The sequence below is a fragment of the Trematomus bernacchii genome, unplaced genomic scaffold (assembly GCF_902827165.1).
Source record: "Trematomus bernacchii unplaced genomic scaffold, fTreBer1.1, whole genome shotgun sequence".
Classification (NCBI taxonomy): domain Eukaryota; kingdom Metazoa; phylum Chordata; class Actinopteri; order Perciformes; family Nototheniidae; genus Trematomus; species Trematomus bernacchii.
Window position 1 is genome coordinate 15,307,295 of NW_022987689.1, and position 22,260 is coordinate 15,329,554.

Consider the following 22,260-nt stretch of genomic DNA (forward strand, 5'->3'; position numbering starts at 1 on the left):
ATAATGGTCAAGGAACATTGGAATAAAACCATTTTTACACCTTCTCATGAAATGATTGTGACAATGTGATTTATTCTTGATAGATAAGTGTATATCTTCTCAAAACTTTAATGATCAATCTCTTCCAAACATATCACAGTGAAAATTAAACTACAATTAAAAAGAGGAATGTGTCTGAAAAATGAATTCTTCCAACTTCATGGGCAACAGTGTATATACTGTATCATGCTATTAAAAACGATGTTAGTGTGTGACCAGCAATTAGGTTTCACCATTTTTTTATGATGATATTTAATCTTATAAGTTATTGTAAAACACCTTGTGTTTGATTATTAGCCTTAAGTTAATTGAAAATAATAATGCTTATTTTAATTGAAGAATCTTATTTTTTTGCAACCAATGCCTTTATTATACAGACAGAGTTGAGCCAATACATGGGCTGCTAGCTCTACCAATTGAGCGATACGTTGGTCTTGATGTGTTCATTTCTGTCTATGTTGATATCTGAACGTCATGCTAAACTTGTCTGAACTTTCATCCCTGTTCAGCTCCTCCTCCGCTTCCTCCAAAAAACATTCCATCCAGAAGTCATTACGGCTATTCTTCGGACTCTGCTGGTAAATATAAAGCTTTCAATATAATTCATCCGGTAAATCCTTTAAAATCTTTGGTCTAAATTCTACCTTTAACCCTTTGCAGCTGATCTACCCAATGGCAGGGCAGGTCGCAGTTCTGCCCCCATCTACCTGAACGTGCAGTCCCCCGCCTCGTACCGCGGACCCCCGGCCCCCGACCTGGACGACGTGTTCGGCGACGGAACCCGCCCTAGCGAGGAAGCGATGTCTCCCAGATGGGTTACATTCACCAGCGACAGACCCCCGCCTCCAGATGAGCCCGCCCCCCCTCCACCTCCGGACTCCCCCCCTCCGGACACGCCCTCGTCCACCCCCTCCACCCCTTGCCTCTCTCCAGGACCACCGCCAAACGAGCCCCCTCCTTCACCTCCCCTCCTCTCTCCCGGGTCTCCTCCTCCTTTCACGCCACTTGAATCCCCTCCCTCCATCATGCTCAGACCTCCACCCCCAGATGAGCCGGCCCCTCCCCTGCCTCCCGACTTCTCCCCCTCCACCTCGCCTACGATGTGCTTCGACGACGATGCGATCGACGAGGAGGTGCTGCAGTTTGCAGAGGCAATTTACTGTTCGTCCCCGGCCCCCACCAGCCCGGTGCCCCCTCTGCCAGCAGAGCGGAGGTCTCCTCGGATAGGAGTCATATCCCCGCTGGTCCTAGGGGGCTTTGGGGGAAAGAGGACTCCAGAGGGAGCGTACCTAAGGGATGATATCTCAGACTTTGTAGGTTCTCCCAGGGAGCTGACGCCGAGCTTCAGGGGCACGCCCCCCCCCTCTTCCTCCTACCACCTACAGGTCTATCATGTCTTCCCCGGGACCCTCCTCAGGCAGCCGTGAGTACTCTTTCCACATCTTCACAGTGGGTCATGCAGCCTGCACACAAAGGGTGATGGTGTATTTAACCCTTAAATGAGCAAACACATTTATATTTTGGAAAACAAATGGATTTTTTGTAATGTATCGAGGCATTCATGATATCTTTCAAAATACCTTTATTTTCTAACTTACCCTCTGTATCTTGTGAGATACATTGCACATTTTATACATTATTAAACCTATATTACACTCATAATACACCCATATTACACCATTAATACACAATATCACACCTATATTACTCATGGACAAAGCCTGTCAAATGAATGTTTTCCCCAGCAAAGAAACCATTTAAGGGTCACACTTTGGAGAGTGCTTGCGCTTGGATTCTGAGCGGAAATTGAAACGAATGCAGCCAACAGAGCTACATGTATACCTTGGCCAAAATCATTTATAATAATGATTTCGTCAATTTTTTTGGCAAATGAATTACACTTCAAATCAAGTGTAGGGAAGTAAAGAGACAGTGTCTGTAACCATTAATGTACAAAAGTGTACTAAAAGAACAAAAACACTAATTCACAGCGAAAAAGTAACTCGATGAATGGTCGAAGCGAAATGTAAAGAAGTGAAAATGATTTGAGGTGCTGGATTATTTACACAACATTATCTTATGTGTATTATAAACCTGATATCAAAGGTTCACTCATTGGATTTAAACAAGATACACTTTTAGAGTCTGCGGTAATGTTCTGCCAAACTAAAAGTTGGATATAGTTTTTAGTTTGGTGACAATTCAAAAAGTAAACCTGTCACTATTAACAAACAATTATATCCTGCTTGAATCACACATAACATGACTCCTTGCCACCGCTGTGCTGCCTAATGTGTTTTCGGTGATAGAGATCTGATTTCAATTCGGTCGTAATCTGAACCAGCTACAGAACACTTATCACAATCTCAAGAACAGCAGTCACCATTTGAGTTTACCATTTGTTTTTCTGTACATATAAATATGATTCATATCTTGATGCCTCCAAGTCAGTGAAAGCCAAGGCGATTTGGGTTGTTGTCCATCGCTCAATTCTTGTTAAGGAAGGCAATATCTCAGGAACCCCTGGAGATCATTTCTTTATCAGAAAGTCTGCATGGACTCAAGGATAAACTAACTCAAATGTCTATTTCCCTGTGATGGAGAATACATCTGCTATTTATGACAATTATACACACATCTCGAACAGGATAAAGTGCTGAAGTAAGGACATTTTGAACACACATTGACGTAAACTGCCATATGACACCATGATGTTATTATAGTCACTGGACACATCATAGTGTCATGATTTCATTCTAAGTTACTTACTGACATCTAGTGGTATGAATATAGAGTAACAGCCTCTGTGATCTTAACCCTTAGCAATGTACCTCTGTAAAACGACATACTTCTATCATTCCCCTCCAGTAACCTTATTATAGATACTAAACTATATTCTTAATTTAAGATACATAGGACATTGGTACACACACTTGACACTTGGGGGTGTGTATTGAGCAATGTCAATGGAGTTATCAAATGGGTATATTTATCACATACTTATAGATAAAGTAATAAGTGATTTTGTTGGCATCCCAGAACAGCTGCCCTCCTTTAAGAAAGTTAGGTATTTTCTGTTAAATGTATCAATTGTAGAATGGAAATTTGGTTAAATATCACAGACACCTTTTCAAAACCTTATTGGTCAGAAGTCAACGGCCGTCCACACCAAGAACAATAATTATAAGATGGTGTGAAGGGCCCTTTACTGTCCGAAGCACGCTCCTGTGAGGTCATCTCGCTCTGTGAGTGACATGAGTGGAGATGTAGGAGCTGATGTTGAATGATAACCTCTCTCGCTGTGATCTGAAGGCAGTGCTAACCACAGACACTGGTATGTGCCGCAGGCCCCTCGTCCCCCGCTCGTCCCGCCACGCCTCAGTCTCGAGGAAGCCCGGTCCCCCCGCCTCCTCCTCCTCGACCGTCCTCGCGACCAAAGCTGCCCCCGGGGAAGCCAATCACAGACCTGGTACGTGTGAAATGTCCTTTCATTTTTCTGTTAAAGGCAAAACAGAAATGCAAAATGCACTTTTTGATGTTTTTATACATAAATATGTGTCCCCAGTGTGTCAGTAGACTCACAAAGTGTCCGAAAATACAACCCTCTCTTTTTTCCTCCTTACTCACATCTCTAAAAACGGAGGTACAACGGAGCTGATCCAGATTTGCGTCCGATATGATGTAATATCGGAAATGTGGGCTGGCTTTATCAGAAACGTCCCTATCAGAAACAATGCGCAAGTAATATGTGTGTAAAGAAGCCGGATATAAAAGGTACTCACCTTGTGGTAAACACGTGAGAGAAAAAGCATTTGAGCTCCATACTGTTTCAGAAATAATCCTTGATGTGGTTTGGAACATGATATGGCGTTTAATCATGTCAGCGTTTAGCTGAGTATCTGGGTAGAATTCTCCTGCATGAGCTTTCGTCTCTCGTTTTTTTTTTTTTTTTTAAAGCTACGGACCCAGAATCAGCACTTCTCTAACAGGCTGAAATAGAGGGGTATGAGGCATGGCTACAATGGGTGATCTGTTTGGTATTTTGAGCAAAACACTGCATAGACATGTTTTTTATATATCTGAGACCTATAATATATGCATACAAATAGTATAATAGGAGACCTTTAAAACTGATATCAACTGATTTCTAATTCAACGTTCTGTGTCCAGACTCGGCCCTTCAGTCCGCCGGTGTCATGCAGCCCCCCGCCTTTCGCCCCCCTGGCCCGGGCAGAGAGCTCCTCCTCCCTCACCTCCGTCAACCTACACAGCGCAGCATCCACTCCAACCTTAGGAAGGGACCTTAACATGTCCGGCGCAGGTACAACACTAACAAGTCATCGTGCTCTTCCTGTTTTTCATCCGTCCATGTTGTCTGTCGCTCATCATGCCTCACAGTCTTGTCCCTCTCCATGACTCTCTCCTCCTCATGTCTCACTCAGAGGCCTCACATCCTCTAGTATGGTTTGACCACGGCAGGTTTTATTTAGCTTTTGAAGGTGAGTCGAGCCAGAATGTAGTCCCAACAGTGCATGGGTTGCCCTCTGCCTACCTGCAGTCCTCTTCATGTTCACCTTCAATGCTAGGAACTGCTGCCCATCCCACCCCATGTCCTGCTTAATCAGAACATTCTGCTTTCTAGATGCATTGTTGAGTTATGAGTTTTTTTTGTTAATCAGGGTACCTGCAGGGTCTTAAAAGTGTTAAAGAATATTTATATTCCTTAAATTAAATGGATTTTTTCCCAAAGGCCTTAAATCGTTTTTTTTATGGTCCTTTATAAAAAACTGAAATATCATATAAACATCATAAATAACTGCTACAATTGTATAGTGTGCCAGAGCTCTGACCGCAAATCAGTCAGTTGTCAGGAATGATAACGAAACACCTTGCATATTGCTGCTAACAAGCTAACGTCAGCTTAACGCCTGTGTGTGTGTGTGTGTGTGTGTGTGTGTGTGTGTGTGTGTGTGTGTGTGTGTGTGTGTGTGTGTGTGTGTGTGTGTGTGTGTGTGTGTGTGTGTGTGTGTGTGTGTGTGTGTGTGTGAAGTTAGTTTTATTATGTGCATGAGTTCTGTCAGCAAATTTGTTAGTTGTCAGAAAAATAAACAAAACTTTGCGCACTCTGCTACTAACATGCTAACATTAGCTTATCACATCAGTGTATAACATTTATTTTTATTATAAAATGTTCTGTATGTGTGTGAAGTTACAATTCAAAAGTGTGCGTGAACTTAAGCTGTGAATCAGACAGCTGTTTTGAAAAAAATCGAAATATCTTGCAAATATACTAACAAGCTAACGTTAGCAGGTAGCCTCAAAATGGGCAACTGTCGTTTTAACATGGAATCAAATTTTTACCAAGGGAGCAGACCGCCAAGACCGGAAAGCTTTTGTGTGCAGTGACAGTTACTAACATACATTATTAAAGTTGAATTAATTTTAACTTGAGAACCCTGGGGGTACCCTGTTTTAAATCCTCCCCTATCATTTGCGTATAACCCATAGCTGAACATTTGAGCATATGAGGAAAAGGCCCAGAGAATAGACATAGTCCAAGTGTATTAAAGGGATCATTTGTGTGTGTTTCATCAGGATGCTCCAGAGGACCCAGTCCGCTCACCATGGGGCCCCAGGACACTCTACCAGTGGCAGCTGCCTTCACAGAAACCATCAATGCCTACTTCAAAGGCGCAGACCCCAGCAAGTAGGCCCACATTTCTCTGTTCTAAACACGGTGTCCTTAACCCTTCTAATGACCAGTATGCATTGATATGCAATGATTTTCATTTTGTTAAGAGTCGTTTTTAGAGGAATGATACATTCTTGGCAGCTACACACCAACTTTTCTGTTCAATTTTGACACTAAAGGGGTGCTGGGAGTGTGTGTTTTTTTTGTTCAGCATGAGACAAAAAGATGAGATCTGCCTCTTCACTCCCTCTGTCCCAGATGTGTTGTGAAGATCACAGGGGAGATGGTGCTTTCCTTCCCAGCGGGCATCACCAGGCATTTTGCCAGCCACCCGACTCAACCCATCCTCACATTCTGCATCAGCAACTACAGCCGACTGGAGCAGGTCCTCCCCAACCCTCAGCTGCTGTGCTGGTAAGAATAGCATTACAGGCACACAATAGTCTCACTTGTCTCTGTATTTGTAATACATGCAGGGCAGGGCTATTAGGGCTCTTAGGGGTACGGCTTATAATGACATCTCAATATTTTTAGGCTTCTGGTATAAGATACAATCTTGACATTTTTGTATATCTTCTCCATAAAATATGTTTGATTTGTAACCTTTGGAAAGTATGATCATTCAGCATTGTGGTGGTGTTTTATTGTTTGTTTTAAGTCTCTGAGATTGGTCACAGGAAATGTATTCTTGAATATGAATATTTTTCATTTGATTTATTTGATTTTTATTGACTGATTAACTTTTTGAACCACTATAAAGTCACGTTTATTTTAGTTCTTGGACACTTTTATTTTAAAATCAGTTCTTATACACTCTTAATGTAGTACCTTGTATGTGCACGTCTCATAAAATAAAGCGGTGGCTGGTTAGTAGTCTTTTTCCGAATCAGGCTGGCATTATCCATTGGGCTTTTTCGACCTCAACACATATAAAATCTCATAAAAAATGTCTAGATATTAAAACACATGAACCATACCCCTCACACACTCACTTAGGAGAGTGTGTCGGTGGGGGAGAGATCCCAGAGAGAAGGGGAACAGTAAAGAGAAGCTTATGACAACAGTTTTTAATACATCCCACAGAAAAACGCCGCAATACATTTAGTATATTCAATATATCACTCTACTTGCATATATGATATAATTAAGTGTCTTATATTAATGCTCACATGGTAAATGGAGTAGATTGTTTGAATCAAAAGAATCCCTCTCGTCCCTCAGTGATTCCACAACAGAAAGTGTAGACACCAAGGAATTCTGGGTGAATATGCCAAACCTGATGAGCCATCTGAAGAGAGTGGCTGAGCAGAAGCCTCAGGCGACATACTACAACGTGGACATGATCAAATATCAGGTATCAAATATCCCCTCGTCTATGTATCTAGTTGATCTATAGTATCCATCCACATGACCCCCCCCCCCCCCCTCATTGTGTTTCCATGATTCTCAGGTGTCTGCAGAGGGGATCCAGTCCTCTCCTCTGAACCTGGCGGTGAGCTGGCGAGGCGACGCCACCAGCACAGACTTGAGAATAGACTACAAATACAACACGGAGGCCATGGCCGCCCCTGTGCCACTACACAACCTCCAGTTCCTGGTTCCTGTGGACGGAGGCATGGCCAAACTCCAGGCAATGATCCCCCCCGCCACCTGGTAAGGAGTCCTTTCATAAAGCACCATCTCTAGGGGCTGAAGGGGAGGCCGTTGTGGGGAGTACAGCTACAAATGTTAAATGATGAATCGGGTGCACTGTCGTGGTAAAGATCAGAAGAGTGGTGCAGGGATGAGTCCTGAAACCTGGAAATTAGTTAGCATTTGACCACTTACAGTGCGGTTCCCTCATCATGCAGTCAATGTTTTTTATGCGGTAATTTGGTAAGATACTTGATATGAGATATGTGGTTAACACAAGCTTAAGATATTTTAACTTTTGTTCTAAAACATGGAAACTGGTGAACGTCAAAAAACAGCAGTTGCAAACATGTGGCTAAATAGGACTACTAAACATCATCACGCTGAACATTAGCCGCCTTTAGCCTAGCGGCGGTGACATGAAGTCATATGCCTGTGATGTTGTTCATTTATAGCCTAGCGTTAGCTTTTTACTTAGTGTGATACAGTTACACTTCAAAAGTGTTGTTATTATATGGAAATGTTCCTGCAGCAAAAACATGTAATTATCATAAACGTTTGTTTGCCACAGAGCTTATTTTCTACAATATTCCTAAATCCAATGGAAAAACCCCATGCTTATTGTCAAGGGAGCCCTTGCTATGCTTACTTCCTGGTCGGTTTACACAAATATGTCACTGCACCACTCGATTGAAACAAAACAGTGGCACTCACACATAAAGGTTTGTATAGAAGGTGCTAAAGCTAACTTATCATACTTTGTTTGCACTTCTGCCAAAGAAATGGAATGTTTAGATGCTAGGTTTTGATTTTAAAATGTAAATCTTTCCATAATGAAGTGGAAAATGGTATATGTGTCAACACTATCTTCAAGTTTTCCTGTAATAATGGAATAAGGCCAAATTGACTTTCTATCAATCAAAAGAATACCCAAAATGATCATTTGTATATCAATTACTCCCCCCATGTTACCTTGAATTCTTGAAGAAAATTTTGTCACCTCGCATGCCTGAACGCAGAATATAATAAATCATAATAAGTTCACAGTTTACCATATCAAAACGCCCACATAAATAGTCTCACACTTGTGCAGGTGCGCTTTTTGTCCATGCTTGTAAGGTTTATGCTGTTTAAAATAGTACCGTTTTAGTAAAAATGTATGTGTTTGTGAAATAGTGAGCCTAGAAGTGGATAAATAAGACTTGGATTATACTGCACAGGTTTTATAAGAGTTTATAAAAAGATATCTTGCTATTTGTTCCGTTTCTGATTCTTCCTTCACCGTGGAGGCTTGTAAGAAAAACAAAGTTATCTTCACGAAATAAAGGTAACACAGGGTGAGTAGTGGATATACAAAAGGTGATTTTGGAGGTAAACTGTTCCTTTAATGCATATCAGACTGCAACATTGTCTCTGTAATGTGGAATCACTTTCTCATAAAGGAATCCAGAGCAGCAGACGATACAGTGGAAAATCCCCAGTCTCTCTCACAGATCAGAAAATGGAGGTACGTGTTCATTTTTGTGTTCATTCATATTCTTCATGGTGAAGTTCCTTTGTTCTTCTTATGTTTATGCCACCTTAATTGTCCAGACTTGACCATACTTAGTTATATCTGTGTGAAGCTGGTCTCTCGGGTGTTGTTTTCACATTCCTGTCAATGTATTTTCCTAAAATCTGAGATTCTAACACACTTGCTAGCTACAAGCTAGCTTACGTGCGTCACAAATTTAGCAAAACCCAGTCGTATACGTCAATGCATACATATACTGTACCAACAAGGAGGGTCTTCAACACAACAGAGTCCTGAGGGCAATGTGCTGGAGGCAAAGAAAGCTTCACAGAGTGGGCTTGTGGTACAGCGAGGAGAGTTAGCATTAGCATTGTGAAGGTTTTGACAGCAAACATGGTAAAGAAGACAGCTTTTGATGTAAATTGGACACTGGAGCTTCCTTCCACTATCTACAAAAATAATCCACTAGATTTTATTTGAATAATTTACAACCACTAACATTTAATAAACCACTGAATGATTTATCTAGCAATGTAAACAAATAAGAAATGCTAACTACAAACTCATCTTAGTCAAACATGTTGGGACAAAATTTGTCATTAAGGGAGTTTTTATTTATTTCAGACTTGAGAAATGTCAACGAAACGTGAAATTAAATATTAATCATAACATAATTTTGCATTTCTCAAAACATGTATGGAAGGGAATTTTTAAAACAAAATCAGTTCTCATCTTATCATATTCTCCCTTATACTGGACTGAACTGAAATCTCAGTTACAGGCTAGAAGTTTATTACTATCGTCTTTTTAATTGATTTCTACATTTTGAATTATTACTTTATTAATCTCGGGTGAAATTCAGTTTCTTGGCAGTTACTGCATTTTAGAATGAAAAAAAATAAAAATAATAATACATGTGATTTATATAGCGCTTTTCCTGGTGCTCAAATCGCTTTACACGCAAGTAAAGAAGACAAATAACAACAAAAGTAAAAGGTGCTAAACTAGGTGGAATAGGGGCGAGGGGTTAGTAGTGGATTAGGAGTTGAAGGCAAGAGTGAAAAGGTGTGTGATTTTTTGAATGAAGTGAGAGTGTTGGCAGATCAGATGTGGCTGGGAGTTTATTTATTAGTAATAAGAATACAAATATTCATATAAGCATAAGAAGTTAAAGTTATGTTGTGCTATAAAAAAAAGATAAAATTAAATAAATATATTTTAAAGCTTCTATATAAGAAGTTAAAGCAACATTTGAAAACATAAAGTTAAAGTTAAAATGTGCACATTGTACCCATTAGTACTGTGTGTGTGTCCCTCAGGAGTAGGGGCTCTCCTGGGCCGGTTCCAGATGACAGAGGGTCCCTGTAAACCCTCCCAGCTGGCCGTGCAGTTCAGCAGTGAGGGCTGCACTCTGTCGGGCTGCGACATCCAGCTGCTGGGGACGGGCTACCGGCTCTCGCTGATCAAGAAGAGATTTGCTGCAGGTCAGTTTGAGCATCCAGCATTTATGTGACCTCTTTAGGACAGCATTCTGTTCAGCCTGACATTAACATGTGATCCCATCACAGTGCACAGCTTTACTGGTGATATACAAGGTTTAGTTAGTTTCCAGGGTGATTGCTAGTTTTATTTTAATTAGTTTTAGTTTATTTAATATATTTTTTTACAAGGTTGGATAACTATGTAGTGTATATGTTTTGATACAGCAATTAACTTGATTCCTCTTTCACCATCTTACTTAGAAGAACAGGACCACAGTGGGTTAAAAGTTATATATACAGTCTATGGTTAAAACTAGCATAAGCTCAATAGTTCATGTTTATGTAATTTTATGCTACAATATTTAAATCTGTTAAGTATGTTCATTTTCTGTGATTTAATGTCACCAGAGTGACAGAAAATCTATTATATCAAAAAACTAGAACTCAAATTAATTCACTTTCTTCTTCATTCATTGTATTTTAATTTGTACTTAAAATACAATGAAGAAACAATATATTAACCGGGGAATATTGTTTCAGGTTTTCTTTATAAGGATATTGTTTTTATATAGTTTCATTTTAGAGAAAACAATTCACGGCTTATTTTCATTTTAGATTCTGTTCTACTCTACGATAATAACCCTGGTTCCTATTTCACGACAAACCTCTCCAATACAATAGGACAATGTGGATTTGTATTGGTGCCTCCTGCTGGTTAAAAACGGCAACAAATTAGTTTTTTGCAAGCAGAAAACATAAATGTGTTTTTTTGCATAAAGAGCCGGGAAGTTATACCTAACCACAATTGGCCACTTTGCAGGGGCGGACTGGGGGGAAAAAGTGGCCCGGGGATTAATTGACAGACAGGCCCACTTAATGCGCGGCATGTATCGGCCGGCCGGCAACGAAAGTATGTTACTTAACAAAAAACCCTATGCATTTTATGTTATTTTGGACCATTATTCATATAGTAATCACATTACCTGAGCCCTTGAGTTGCCTACAGCTAAATAATTACAGCATATATTTAGTGATTTTAATGTTAACAGATCATTGATGCAATAACATTTGGACCCAATTTGCCTGTCTTGACACATGGAATAAAATGATACCGTGACGATCTGCCCAAGGTTGACTAAAAGGAAGACGAACGATACCAAAATCCAAGTTTCTACAACATTTATTTGAACTGCAAATCCGACCGGCCCTCCGGCCCACGCACAGCACCGGCCCACCGGGAAAACTCCGCCCATGCCACTTAGGGAGAGGCATTTTAATGTCAGGGCATCAATGCACAGACACAGATGAACCTTTCCGCTTCTCTGACATGTTTTGTTTTATTTCACAGGGAAATATTTGGCGGATAATTAGCGGACTTGTTTGGGAACAGAACCAAAAGAATCAATGGCATTTGACTGTGAAGACTATGGATCCATCCCATGTTCAGTGCATCTGAAACCTCATCTTAGGCAACCATTAAAATAACTGGTTGATATTTTACAGAATAACAGAACACACACATACAGGATTATTTATTTCATGACATCATCATTCAGTAGACGGACTCCTGCTGAGTTTATGCAAGTAAAAACAAATCATTCGTTTTGTGCACTTATGGGCTTATATGGAGTAAAACATTGCGAAACCCTGTTTCTTTGTTCTTGTTAACATATGTGTGGATTCATACAGTGATCCAGCCTTATTCATTGCAGTTTCTGTTGTCATTGCAAAATGCACTGTAAAGGATGATGTGAGTAGATTATATAACGCAATCTAAAACAAGGTGGAAAAGACAGGAAAATGTAAAAAAAATGGTGTATTATAGATTTGCTATACAGTTGTATTCCGATAAGTTGTAGGTTTCATGGTAATATCTGATATACACTGCCACCTCAAATCAGAGTTTTTTTCCACCATGAGTGAGATCTCACCGGCCGTCTAAGCAGAATTGATGTTTCTGTTTAGACAGCCTTTGAAATGTCACAGTCCATTCTATCAGTCTTGTGATTGAAGGGGATTGGTCAGTTCACAGTTCAGAATGACCCGCAGCGCTGGACTAACATCAGCACTTTTAACCTGAAGGTGCTTTTTATACGGAATTATATTGGTGCCTCAATCTGGAGCACATGGTGGGGAATTTGAGGACAGTAAAACTTTGTGTGCAAGCAGGTTAATATTATTTTGTAGAGTTTGAACCATGCAAATAAAACATTTATTTGAGCATTGGAAGAATTATACTTATTTTACTTATCTCAAATTTAAATTAAATTTAAATCTGAAAAAGCTATAATTAATATTTTTATATTAACACTGTATCACATAATTACAGGCAGCTTTTTTAAGAGTAAAAGCTCATATCAACCCATCGTACAACCTGCCCAGCAACAAACAGATAGCATCATAGTTAGCAAACTGGCTAGAAGACGCCACAGTGACAGTGATCCTCGGGAGTTGGTAGGAACAAGAAAACATGAGTTAAAGCCGAGAAAATATTGGAATGTCAATCATCAGGTGACCAAAAACACAACTCCAAAATGCTAATGTTACTACTTATCCGCTGGGTGTGTTTATCAGGGCTAATACGCTAAACTGTTGATCAAATCAACTTAAAAGCTGATTAAATGTCAGTGTTTCCGAAAGGAACCAGAAAATCATCAAATTGCAGGTTTAACTTAGCTTTTTTTAAGTGACTATATTAATTATTATAGTACCGTGGCTGTGTATCTGACCATTATGAAGTTAGCCAGCTAGCTTAGTTAGCTACGGCATATCTAGCAGCCTTTTGCTAGCTAGCTACCAAGATAGCTAGTGTTCTTAATGACGTACCACCAGTTTCATTAAATGTGTGTATGTATTGTATAAAACATACTTTATTTGTGGCTGCTTTCCATTCTACAACCAGATAAGTTTATTGTTGTGAATTTTATTTGGCTCAGCTGATACCGATAACCCTTAAATTGCTGCTCCTCATGGCCGATATCAATAGGATGGCCGATCGATTTCCCATTTTTGAATTCTAAAAGAGAAGTTCATAACCTGGCTGAGATGTAGTGAGCTAAGAAGGAATGCAATAAAATCCCATAGTTCTGACCTAACCAAATTAAAGTGGCATCACTATTGTTAATTTACAATGAGCCTCCTCAAATGCTATTACATTTTTTTCTGGTAGAAGAATTGAATTGCAATCATATTGTCGGACACTGCGAAATTCTTCTACACTGGTGCAAACATAGCTTTCTAGAGTTTTCTTCTTGAATTATTTTTAAGTCAATGAAAGTCATTTTGCTTTGTGTTATACTTTATTATAGGAACAGTTCGTGATAATACACATTTCCTGTTATTGAACAATTACTTATTGACCCGATTTAAATTGTGCATCCCTTATGAATACTCTACAAAATATCATTTATGTGCTTGCAACAAAAATACCTTATTTAGTCCCATCCTGCATTCAAGATTGAAGCACTTACTGTATATGTAATGCTACAATTTTACACATGCAGCTTTTACCACTGCAACGATGGCATTTTGTCTTTAACGGGTCATGTGAACAGAAAGTTGAAACTATCTGCTGAAGAACAAAAAGCATTACATAACCACTACGGGCACGTGCAATGCTGAGATACATCAACTTCCCCACACCACAGGACTTTTAAGTGGTATTTGTTGTTGTGAATGGTCACATTTTGTAACAAAAAGGCGAAACAGAAGCTGCTACTTTCACTGGAAGGTTAATTTTATTCTGTTAATGTTACAGAAAATATGTTTGAAAAGGGCCTTAAGACGCATACAGAGCCAGACGTGAGTGCCATACAGTGGGGAGGAGGAGCTTTAAGTTTCAGGAGAAATCTAGAAGGGAAAAGTGTAGGAGTTGCCTTTGATGCTGCTTAAAAAAGTCGGCCACTTCCTTTGACCACGATCTTTGATAGAGGTCTTGACGAGGAATATCGGGGACATCACAGAGTAACAAAAAGAAATGTCTATGAAGAGGACAGCACTATTCATGTCCCTGTTTCATTTCCTTCCTTTTCCACCACGTTGAATAAATGTTTTATCATTTTCTAATAGCAATATTTAAGTGTATAAAGTGTACATAAAAAGCTATGTTTCGAATATTTCTCTGGGCATATGGATGTGTCTGTGATCGTCTTTTGGGTTTATCGATGTCAGCACTCATGATGAATTCTGTAACAACACCAACACTCATCTATTGTTTTACATGTGGGTTTCTGTACCAAAAAATACCTGTAACTGTTGATGAATAACTCCAAACGGTGCCGCATGAAATCTGCATTCGTTCCATTCCAGTCTCATCAATGCAATACCAATGTATCCATTTCACTAAGGTCATGATGCGTGTGTTATTGTATAATCGTGCTATGGGAGGAGACTTTCTGCCTTCACTTAAACATCCACTCTGTTTTGCTGTTGTTGCACCTTCAAAAAACTCGTCGTCCATACATTTGGCATGTATTCATAGATAATCCCATTCCATGCATCTGATATAGGTGTTCTCCTGTTTGACTTGCACACAAAACACACTCATCCCATTAAACATCCCATGGGCTCATGTCACATATGTGTTTGAACCATTTTATACAATGTTTTCATGTGTTGACTCACAATTTGGGCATAGGTGTAATATTTCATTAAGTCTTAGAAAAAGAAAAAACGATATTTAAGTCATTTAAGAAGGACTGTTTTCAGTGTTTCTGTTTGTTATGCTTATATTTTTCTTTGCCTTATTTTTCAGAATACACTTATTCCTCCGATGCGTGAGGGTTTCTGTACGTTAATTTTTTCTACAACTTTTATGGCTGTATTCCTTTCACTGCATTAGACACAGAATATGCAAACATGTCATGTAAATTTCCCATCCAAAGATTTTGAAAGTAAATATATGAAAAAAAATCAATATAATGTAATACCTGTTTTACTTGGTAATAAAGAAGAGGAAATATGTGACGTGTATCTCACTTTCATTTGTCCAAATATAGAAAAGTATATGATTGTTTTGTACAACATGTTTTAGTGGGGCATGTTCTTGTGAAAGTGAATCGCTCAACCTGATTTCCACTGGTTAACTAAAATAAATATATAATTTCTTTCAGGATTTATTCCTAAATGCCACCAGTGGTGGAAAGTAACTAAGTGCATGTATTTAAGTACTGCACTGAAGTACATTTTTGATGTACTTTACTTGAGTATTTTTCTTTTATGCTACTTTATACTTCTAATCCATTACACTTTGGCGGCAGACATTGTACTTTTTACTAACTTTATTTATTTGCAAACATTACTTACATTAGGCTATTCAAAATCTCTATAACAGTTCAAATCTATCTTAATGAGATTATTTCTCAACTGCTGTGTCCAAAATCCAGTATAAACACAAGCTTTTTTAAGAAGCTTACAACAACATTTAGCAGTTTGTAGAATGATGTATCAGCACAATAGTCATTTTATCGTCGATACACAAAAACAAAATGTACATCTTTAGAGCAGATCGGCAGCAGGAAGTCCCGCCCACTGACTGATGGTACTTGGTTGCTATGACGACACCAAGCTCTAAAGGACTAACTACTTCTGCTTCAAGAGTTCCTGAAATCGGTAATAACCTGTTACAACGCTTTGGTTATATTTATTTGTGTCCTATTTGACACCAAATATTCTGTAAACTATACTGTTTTCCAAAGTTAGATAAAAGTAATAATGGGTTAACAAACAAGCCAACTACAAACAGCCTTGGTAGCATGTTTACGTACCCTGAAGAGCTAGCGCATAGCACTGTTTCAAAGTGTTAGCGTTAAATGCTTTACGAGTTTTCATTTTGACAATAGCCTATGTATTTAATACTCGCCCTCAAGTGTTGAATTTAGCTTATGTTTAACAATACCACTGTATATGTATAACTGAGCTAACGTCAGTATGTTTTTGTTGTCGTCCTGTGAAGACAAGCTGTCATGTATGAGGTGTTTAAAGACAAGTCCCAGAGGAGAGGACATGGAGCCCGAGGCAAGGAGGCCACAGGCAGGACCAAGGAGTGAGTGCTCTGTAATCACGTGGGCAGATATCCAACTTTAATATTATTGCATTTTCGTCAGTCGTGTTTATTATTTGGTCCGATAGTAAGTAACCAAGTACATTTACTCAGGTACTTAAGTACAATTTAGATTTACTTGAACAGAACTTGAGTATTTCCATTTCCTGCTACTTTATACTTCTACCCCAGGGGTGTCCAACTCAATTTGATCGTGCGCTACATTAGCATTATGGTTGCACTCAAGGGGCCGGTTGTAACTATATAAATATACATATATAAATACATAATATATATGAAATAATGTATTATATTATATTATTGCCTCTGCATTGGATTTGTATTGGATAGGGTAATAACTTCATAATTAACTATGTCTGAAAGCAGAAGTCTAGGGTAAATAATTGCAAGTCTCTTCAGTGTGCATGTCACAAAATGAGATGCATTGTGGGACATATAGTTTATGGGCAACATGCTTCTGTAAAATAAGATAAGATAAGATGGACCTTTATTAATCCCTGTGGGGAAATTCAGTAGTTTAACAGCAACAGGGTAAGATTGAAAAACAGGACAGCACAGATTCACACAGATTAATAAAATTAAGGATAAATCAAAGATAAAAAAAATAAATAAGAAATAACTATAAAATAAGAAATTAATTAAAATGAACATATATAGATATACTGTAAAGTAGCATGTAACCGTATAATAAGCGTATTATATTCTTTGCAAGCTCTTGCGGGCCACATAAAATGAAGTTGCGGGCCGGATTTGGCCCCCGGGCCTTGAGTTTGACACCCCTGTTCTACCCCATTACATCTCAGAGATAATATACTGTAGTACTTTTCACTCCACTAGATTTATCTAATACCTTTAGTTACTTTGCACATTTAAATTAATGATATGGAATATAATCAACACATAAATTAGACCTAAGTTATACCTGCATTCAATTCACATGCAGCAACAAACACATGAATGCAAAATAAAAGAAAGATAACGTATAACATGCTACAATTGGTTATTCTGCATAATGATAAAGAATAATAACTTTTGAGACGTAAAGTGTATTTTTATTCAAAAATATTTTGTACTATTTCATTTAAGTAATACTTTGAATACAGATATGTAATTGTAACATAGAAATCATACTTAGTTGTCATTTCTATTTGAACTTGAATATAAGATTGACATATTTCTTCGAACACTGGTTTTAACTGATATATAAAAAGCATTCCCAATACGTGTGTATCCTTTCTGGTTGAGAAGTTCCTCTCAGCTCTTTTTCAATAATTCCAGAGATCAGGAACCACATACCCTGTTAATGTTCCTGAATCTGATCCTGTCTTCCAGCTCTATAAGCACCGTGTCGTACATTGATGAACTCGCACACCATGATGACAACGCTCGGATGGCCATAACAACGGAGAACACCTACCAGCTGGGTGAGGTCATATTTACTTGTTTGACACACATGCTATACATGTTTCTGGTTTACACATGGGCGTCGCAGCCATTATATGAGGGTGGGACAAGTCCCCCCCACTTTTTCAAATGATTAGTTTAGACCCCCCACTTTTACTATGCGGAAAGTCCGTGAATCGGTCTATCCACTCGCCGCACTTTGTAGAGCGCTGTGTCAGTGCTTTACTATCAAATTAAATCCATTCCACTTGCTTATTGAGAGAATGCCCAAATCAATGAAACTCCGTACCATGTTTTCACTGCTACTTTGTACCAAGGCAGATTCTCACATAGCGCGCGCATGTTCAAGGAGTGTTGTCATAGTTGGACAGCTCAGATCTGTTGTATGAAGCGATGCCGGTAGCGGAGGTAAGGCACACACACCAAATGTTCGGGAAATGGTTAATACAGCGAAAATCAAAGCTGACGATCTCTTGGTTTGATATGTTTTCTCCCCCAGACAACATGGGCATAAGAACATTTTTTTCAAAGAAGAGGAAAGTAAGTCATCAGCTGGTAGCAGTTAACAGTGATGGCGGCGTCTCACTTCTGGAGAGGAGTTTCGTCTTTATGTCATGGTAGAGAGATACCTACTGCTTGGGACTTTGAGTCTTCAAAATGTCCAATGTCACAGACTGGGACTTACTTTAGAGTCAGTTGTATTTACATTCAGTATGACTTGTTATGATTCAATGTGAAAGAGTATACTGCTCAATAAATAATTATCACTTCACCACCTCTCTTGACATCTAGGCACTTGAGAGTGAGTCAGAGGCAGAATACAGGGACAGAGAGAGAGGTCCATTGCTGAGGTGAGTGATGAAAGGGAAATGACAGTTGAGAGTAAATTGTGATGTGGACTCTCATCCCAGGATTTTAAGGAAATCAGTGGGGATATTGAACAGGAAACATTTCAGTCAAGGGGCATCATATGACCAATATAGACAGAAGAGCAACATTTATTTGAACTTAACATCTGTATGGAGTCAGATCAGTCTCAATATTAATAAATGCTCACAGAAGGATTCACAAATGTATTTTGCGATTTATATATAAATGACTCTCCACAACAATATCTCTCAATGCACTCAAATATTTATTGTTGTATATAAATGTACAAAAAATGGGCATTTAAACTGCTTTTTATTCATTCAAAGACAGCTCTGAATTAATAATCAAATATGTTTCCTTTCTTTACTACTGGATGAAATTACAAAATGTACCCATCATTTTCCTCATGCTAGTATAGCCACATACAAGTATCAAACCACCTGTTAAAATGCACCAGAATACAGGAAATCTATATATTTTTTCGCCCCCACACCCCCCGTTAAAAATGTCCCCCCCACATTCAGGATGCTTCCTACGCCCATGGGTTTACACATGCATCACTGAGATGTATACTGTCACATTTACGTTTTATGGACTATATTTTGTCCATTAAATAATGCTCTAAACCAGGGGTGTCAAACTCAATTTCATCACGGGCCACATTCGCATTATGGTTGCACTCAAAGGGCCGGTTGTAACTTTAAGACTATATAAAAATATATAAATATTTAATATATATGAAATAATGTATTATATTACATCATTGCCTCTGCATTGGATTATTATCGGATAGGGTAATAACTTCATAATTAACTACGTCTGAAAGCAGAAGTCTAGGGAAAATAATTGCAAGTCTCTTCAGTGAGAATGTCACAAAATGATTTAAAAAGAAAAGCCAAATTCTGGAAAAAAAGTCAAAATTAAAAAAAGACATATTTAGAAGAAAAAAAGTCAAATTCTGATTCAAATTTGAGATGCATTGTGGGACATGTAGTTTATGGGCAACTTGCTTCTGTAAATCGCAATGTAACTGTATAATAAACATATTATATTCTTTGCAAACTCTTGTGGGGCCACATAAAATGAAGTCACGGGCCATATTTGGCCCCCGGGCCTTGAGTTTGACACCCCTGCTCTAAACTACATTATGACATTGTGTTGTTTTAGAGGAGATTTATGCCACTGATATGATAGTGATAATATTACAGCATCATTTTAAAGAGCAATGGCCTTCTAATTCTAAAGAATAACCAAACTTTGGAATTTTTATGTAAAAAATATATGAAAGTATCCTAAATAAACAAAACATAAATAAACCCTTACTAAATAAAAATTACACTAGGCCTACTTTTTTAATCTGTTTTTAAAAAATCACAATGTTTGTGTGATGCATACAACTGACAATAATATTATATATAGTATTAATTTTCTAGCGCCTCTCAAATCATTTTTTTTTCTCACTTTGTCTCCTTCCCCCCTAGAGCACCACACACTAATTCATTTAAGTCGTTTTCTTAATTAAAAGTAGACAAAATGAAGAAAAAAAGATTAAGATACATTTTTGTTATAATGTTAAATAGCGATATAGGCTATACATGTTGTAACACCTCTAATTGGTAAGGGATGGAAGCCTAACTAGACCAGAAACAGGTTTAGCATTAGACATTTTGACCCAATATTCATTGAAATTTCAAATGATATTGCTTCACAATATGATTTACTAACCAAAGATATTGCAGTTGGATTATCGTCTCTGTGTTTTTCTCACTACAGGACCAAATAAACGCATGCCTGTCCCTGCTGTCACAGACATACTGAAGGACGTACTGACCAGTTACCTCCAGGAGGAGAAATACGAAGGAGAATGGTCTCAGAAAATGACAAAAACAATATGCGAGGTAAATAAAACAGAAAAACAAATGCAACACCTTTTGAACCCTTGGAACTTGTTTTCTATCAGTTCCCTTGCTTGGCTTTCCCCCTCCAGGTGATCAGAGCCCGTGTGAAGGAACTCATGATTCCCAGATATAAGATCGTGGTCCTGGTCCACATCGGCCAGCTCACGGGACAGAGCATGCAGATCAGCAGCCGCTGTCTATGGGACGCCGCTAATGACACCTTCGCCTCCTTCTCCTTCAAAAACAGCTCTCTGTACGGCGTGGCCACTGTCTACGCTGTTTACTATGAGTAAACCATACACACAAAGACTGATCAACAAAATCCTAAAATATTTCTGCTGTTAAAGAGTATATTTTGCCAAGTATCAAATGGTAAACAAGAATTTGTAAGCAAAATCATGGTGTTTTTTATTATTGGTAGCATGGAAAGTGAAATTACATTATGTTCTGAAGATTTTATTTTAATGTTTTGATGATTTTTGGGATGTTGTCCTCTAGCAGAGCATGGAGAGGTCACTCTTTCGACAGCCTACTTGGCAGCACACTGTTATTAGCGCCTGGTTTAGGTCCCGCCACTGACGGTCATTATCTGTCCTCTTCAGTTCTGGCTCTCTGCGACCTGCAAACAGACATAAACCATTCTGTCAATTATTTGAAATGAACCCCAATGCTACAAAGAGAAATATAAGTGACTGTTCACTCACCGTCTTGCAAAGTCTCCTCTCCCCCCGTCACTCTTCTCCACCTGGATCCTCCGCAGGTGTACACCACTGCCCGCATTAACGCCCGGCCACACAGCCTCAGTGTGTTTTTGTTGTCCTGCGTCTGAACATGCGCCACACACACCGTGCACAGCAGCAACGCAAGCAGGAGTACAGATCTCATGTTGTTTCTTTTCAGAAAACCTGATCCAGATCAACCCTTTTTATACAGAGTCTACTGTGACGTCACACATCTTCCTATCTCTGGTTACCATCATGCGCTTCAACAACGGATGTCCACCTGGTCATTTAGGGATATGTGTGGGAATCTAAGCCATTGTCACTGATTAAGGATGTTTTCTTAAATGTTAACGAGAATGAATTGCTCTTTTATGTCCCTTTTTATTGCCATGGATTTAGCAAAGTGTTTCCTAATGGATGGCTTGAGATATCTGTCCCCGAACAAACTGAGATGATGGCTCTCTACATAGCAACATAGTGGAGAGTGGGCCGCTATCATGGACATAAATCAGTGATTCAAGGCAGAGACCTTTGCATTAGCTGGGACATTTGTTGTCAAATTGAACTGTGTCATGGAATAAATATTACCTTAAAATAGTGTTTACCTGCCCATGTTTAAATAGCAATGGTGTGGCTAAGCCTAACCAACATAAAAAACACAGTTTGTATTATAAATGTGTCTTGAATTAAGTTTTTTACGTTTTAGAAATATTTGTATTGGCATTTCTTTCTTCCCGAAAAGGACATGTGTAAAATGTAACCCCCCCCCCCCACCCAATTAAATACCAAATAAATAAATAAAACAGAAAGTTAGCAGGGATAAAGTTTAATTTGTAATTGCAGTTGCTTGAATTGTTTCATGGTGGTCATTTTTCAGTTTCGCCAGGATTTATGAATATACAGTATAGAGCTTTTGAATAGTTTTGCTGTGGTGAATGATAAGTCTTT

At 38.7% G+C, this 22,260-nt stretch overlaps 3 protein-coding genes across 3 annotated transcripts in view; 2 read left to right on the forward strand and 1 right to left on the reverse strand.

The window, feature by feature from the left end:
- Positions 1-15,319, forward strand: part of LOC117488413 (SH3-containing GRB2-like protein 3-interacting protein 1) — a 61,383-nt gene extending 46,064 nt beyond the window's left edge. The window contains 12 exon segments of the mRNA XM_034137287.1: positions 549-617; positions 700-1,394; positions 1,396-1,462; positions 3,387-3,508; positions 4,210-4,360; positions 5,635-5,746; positions 5,990-6,145; positions 6,953-7,085; positions 7,182-7,384; positions 8,806-8,870; positions 10,196-10,360; positions 11,706-15,319. Coding sequence (XP_033993178.1) covers positions 549-617; positions 700-1,394; positions 1,396-1,462; positions 3,387-3,508; positions 4,210-4,360; positions 5,635-5,746; positions 5,990-6,145; positions 6,953-7,085; positions 7,182-7,384; positions 8,806-8,870; positions 10,196-10,360; positions 11,706-11,728 — 1,961 coding nt within the window. The 3' untranslated portion in view covers positions 11,729-15,319.
- Positions 15,320-15,918: 599 nt separating this feature from the next.
- Positions 15,919-20,976, forward strand: tctex1d1 (Tctex1 domain containing 1). Its single transcript, XM_034137953.1, has 5 exons — positions 15,919-15,967; positions 16,311-16,400; positions 17,751-17,842; positions 20,466-20,590; positions 20,680-20,976. Exons 2-5 carry the CDS (start codon positions 16,321-16,323, stop codon positions 20,881-20,883), a joined length of 501 nt encoding a protein of 166 aa, XP_033993844.1. The 5' UTR covers positions 15,919-15,967; positions 16,311-16,320; the 3' UTR covers positions 20,884-20,976.
- Positions 20,977-21,080: 104 nt separating this feature from the next.
- On the reverse strand, positions 21,081-22,062 carry LOC117488824 (relaxin-3-like). Its single transcript, XM_034137955.1, has 2 exons — positions 21,295-22,062; positions 21,081-21,209 (listed from the first exon to the last, which is right to left on the reverse strand). Exons 1-2 carry the CDS (start codon positions 21,473-21,475, stop codon positions 21,085-21,087), a joined length of 306 nt encoding a protein of 101 aa, XP_033993846.1. The 5' UTR covers positions 21,476-22,062; the 3' UTR covers positions 21,081-21,084.
- Positions 22,063-22,260: the final 198 nt, after the last annotated feature.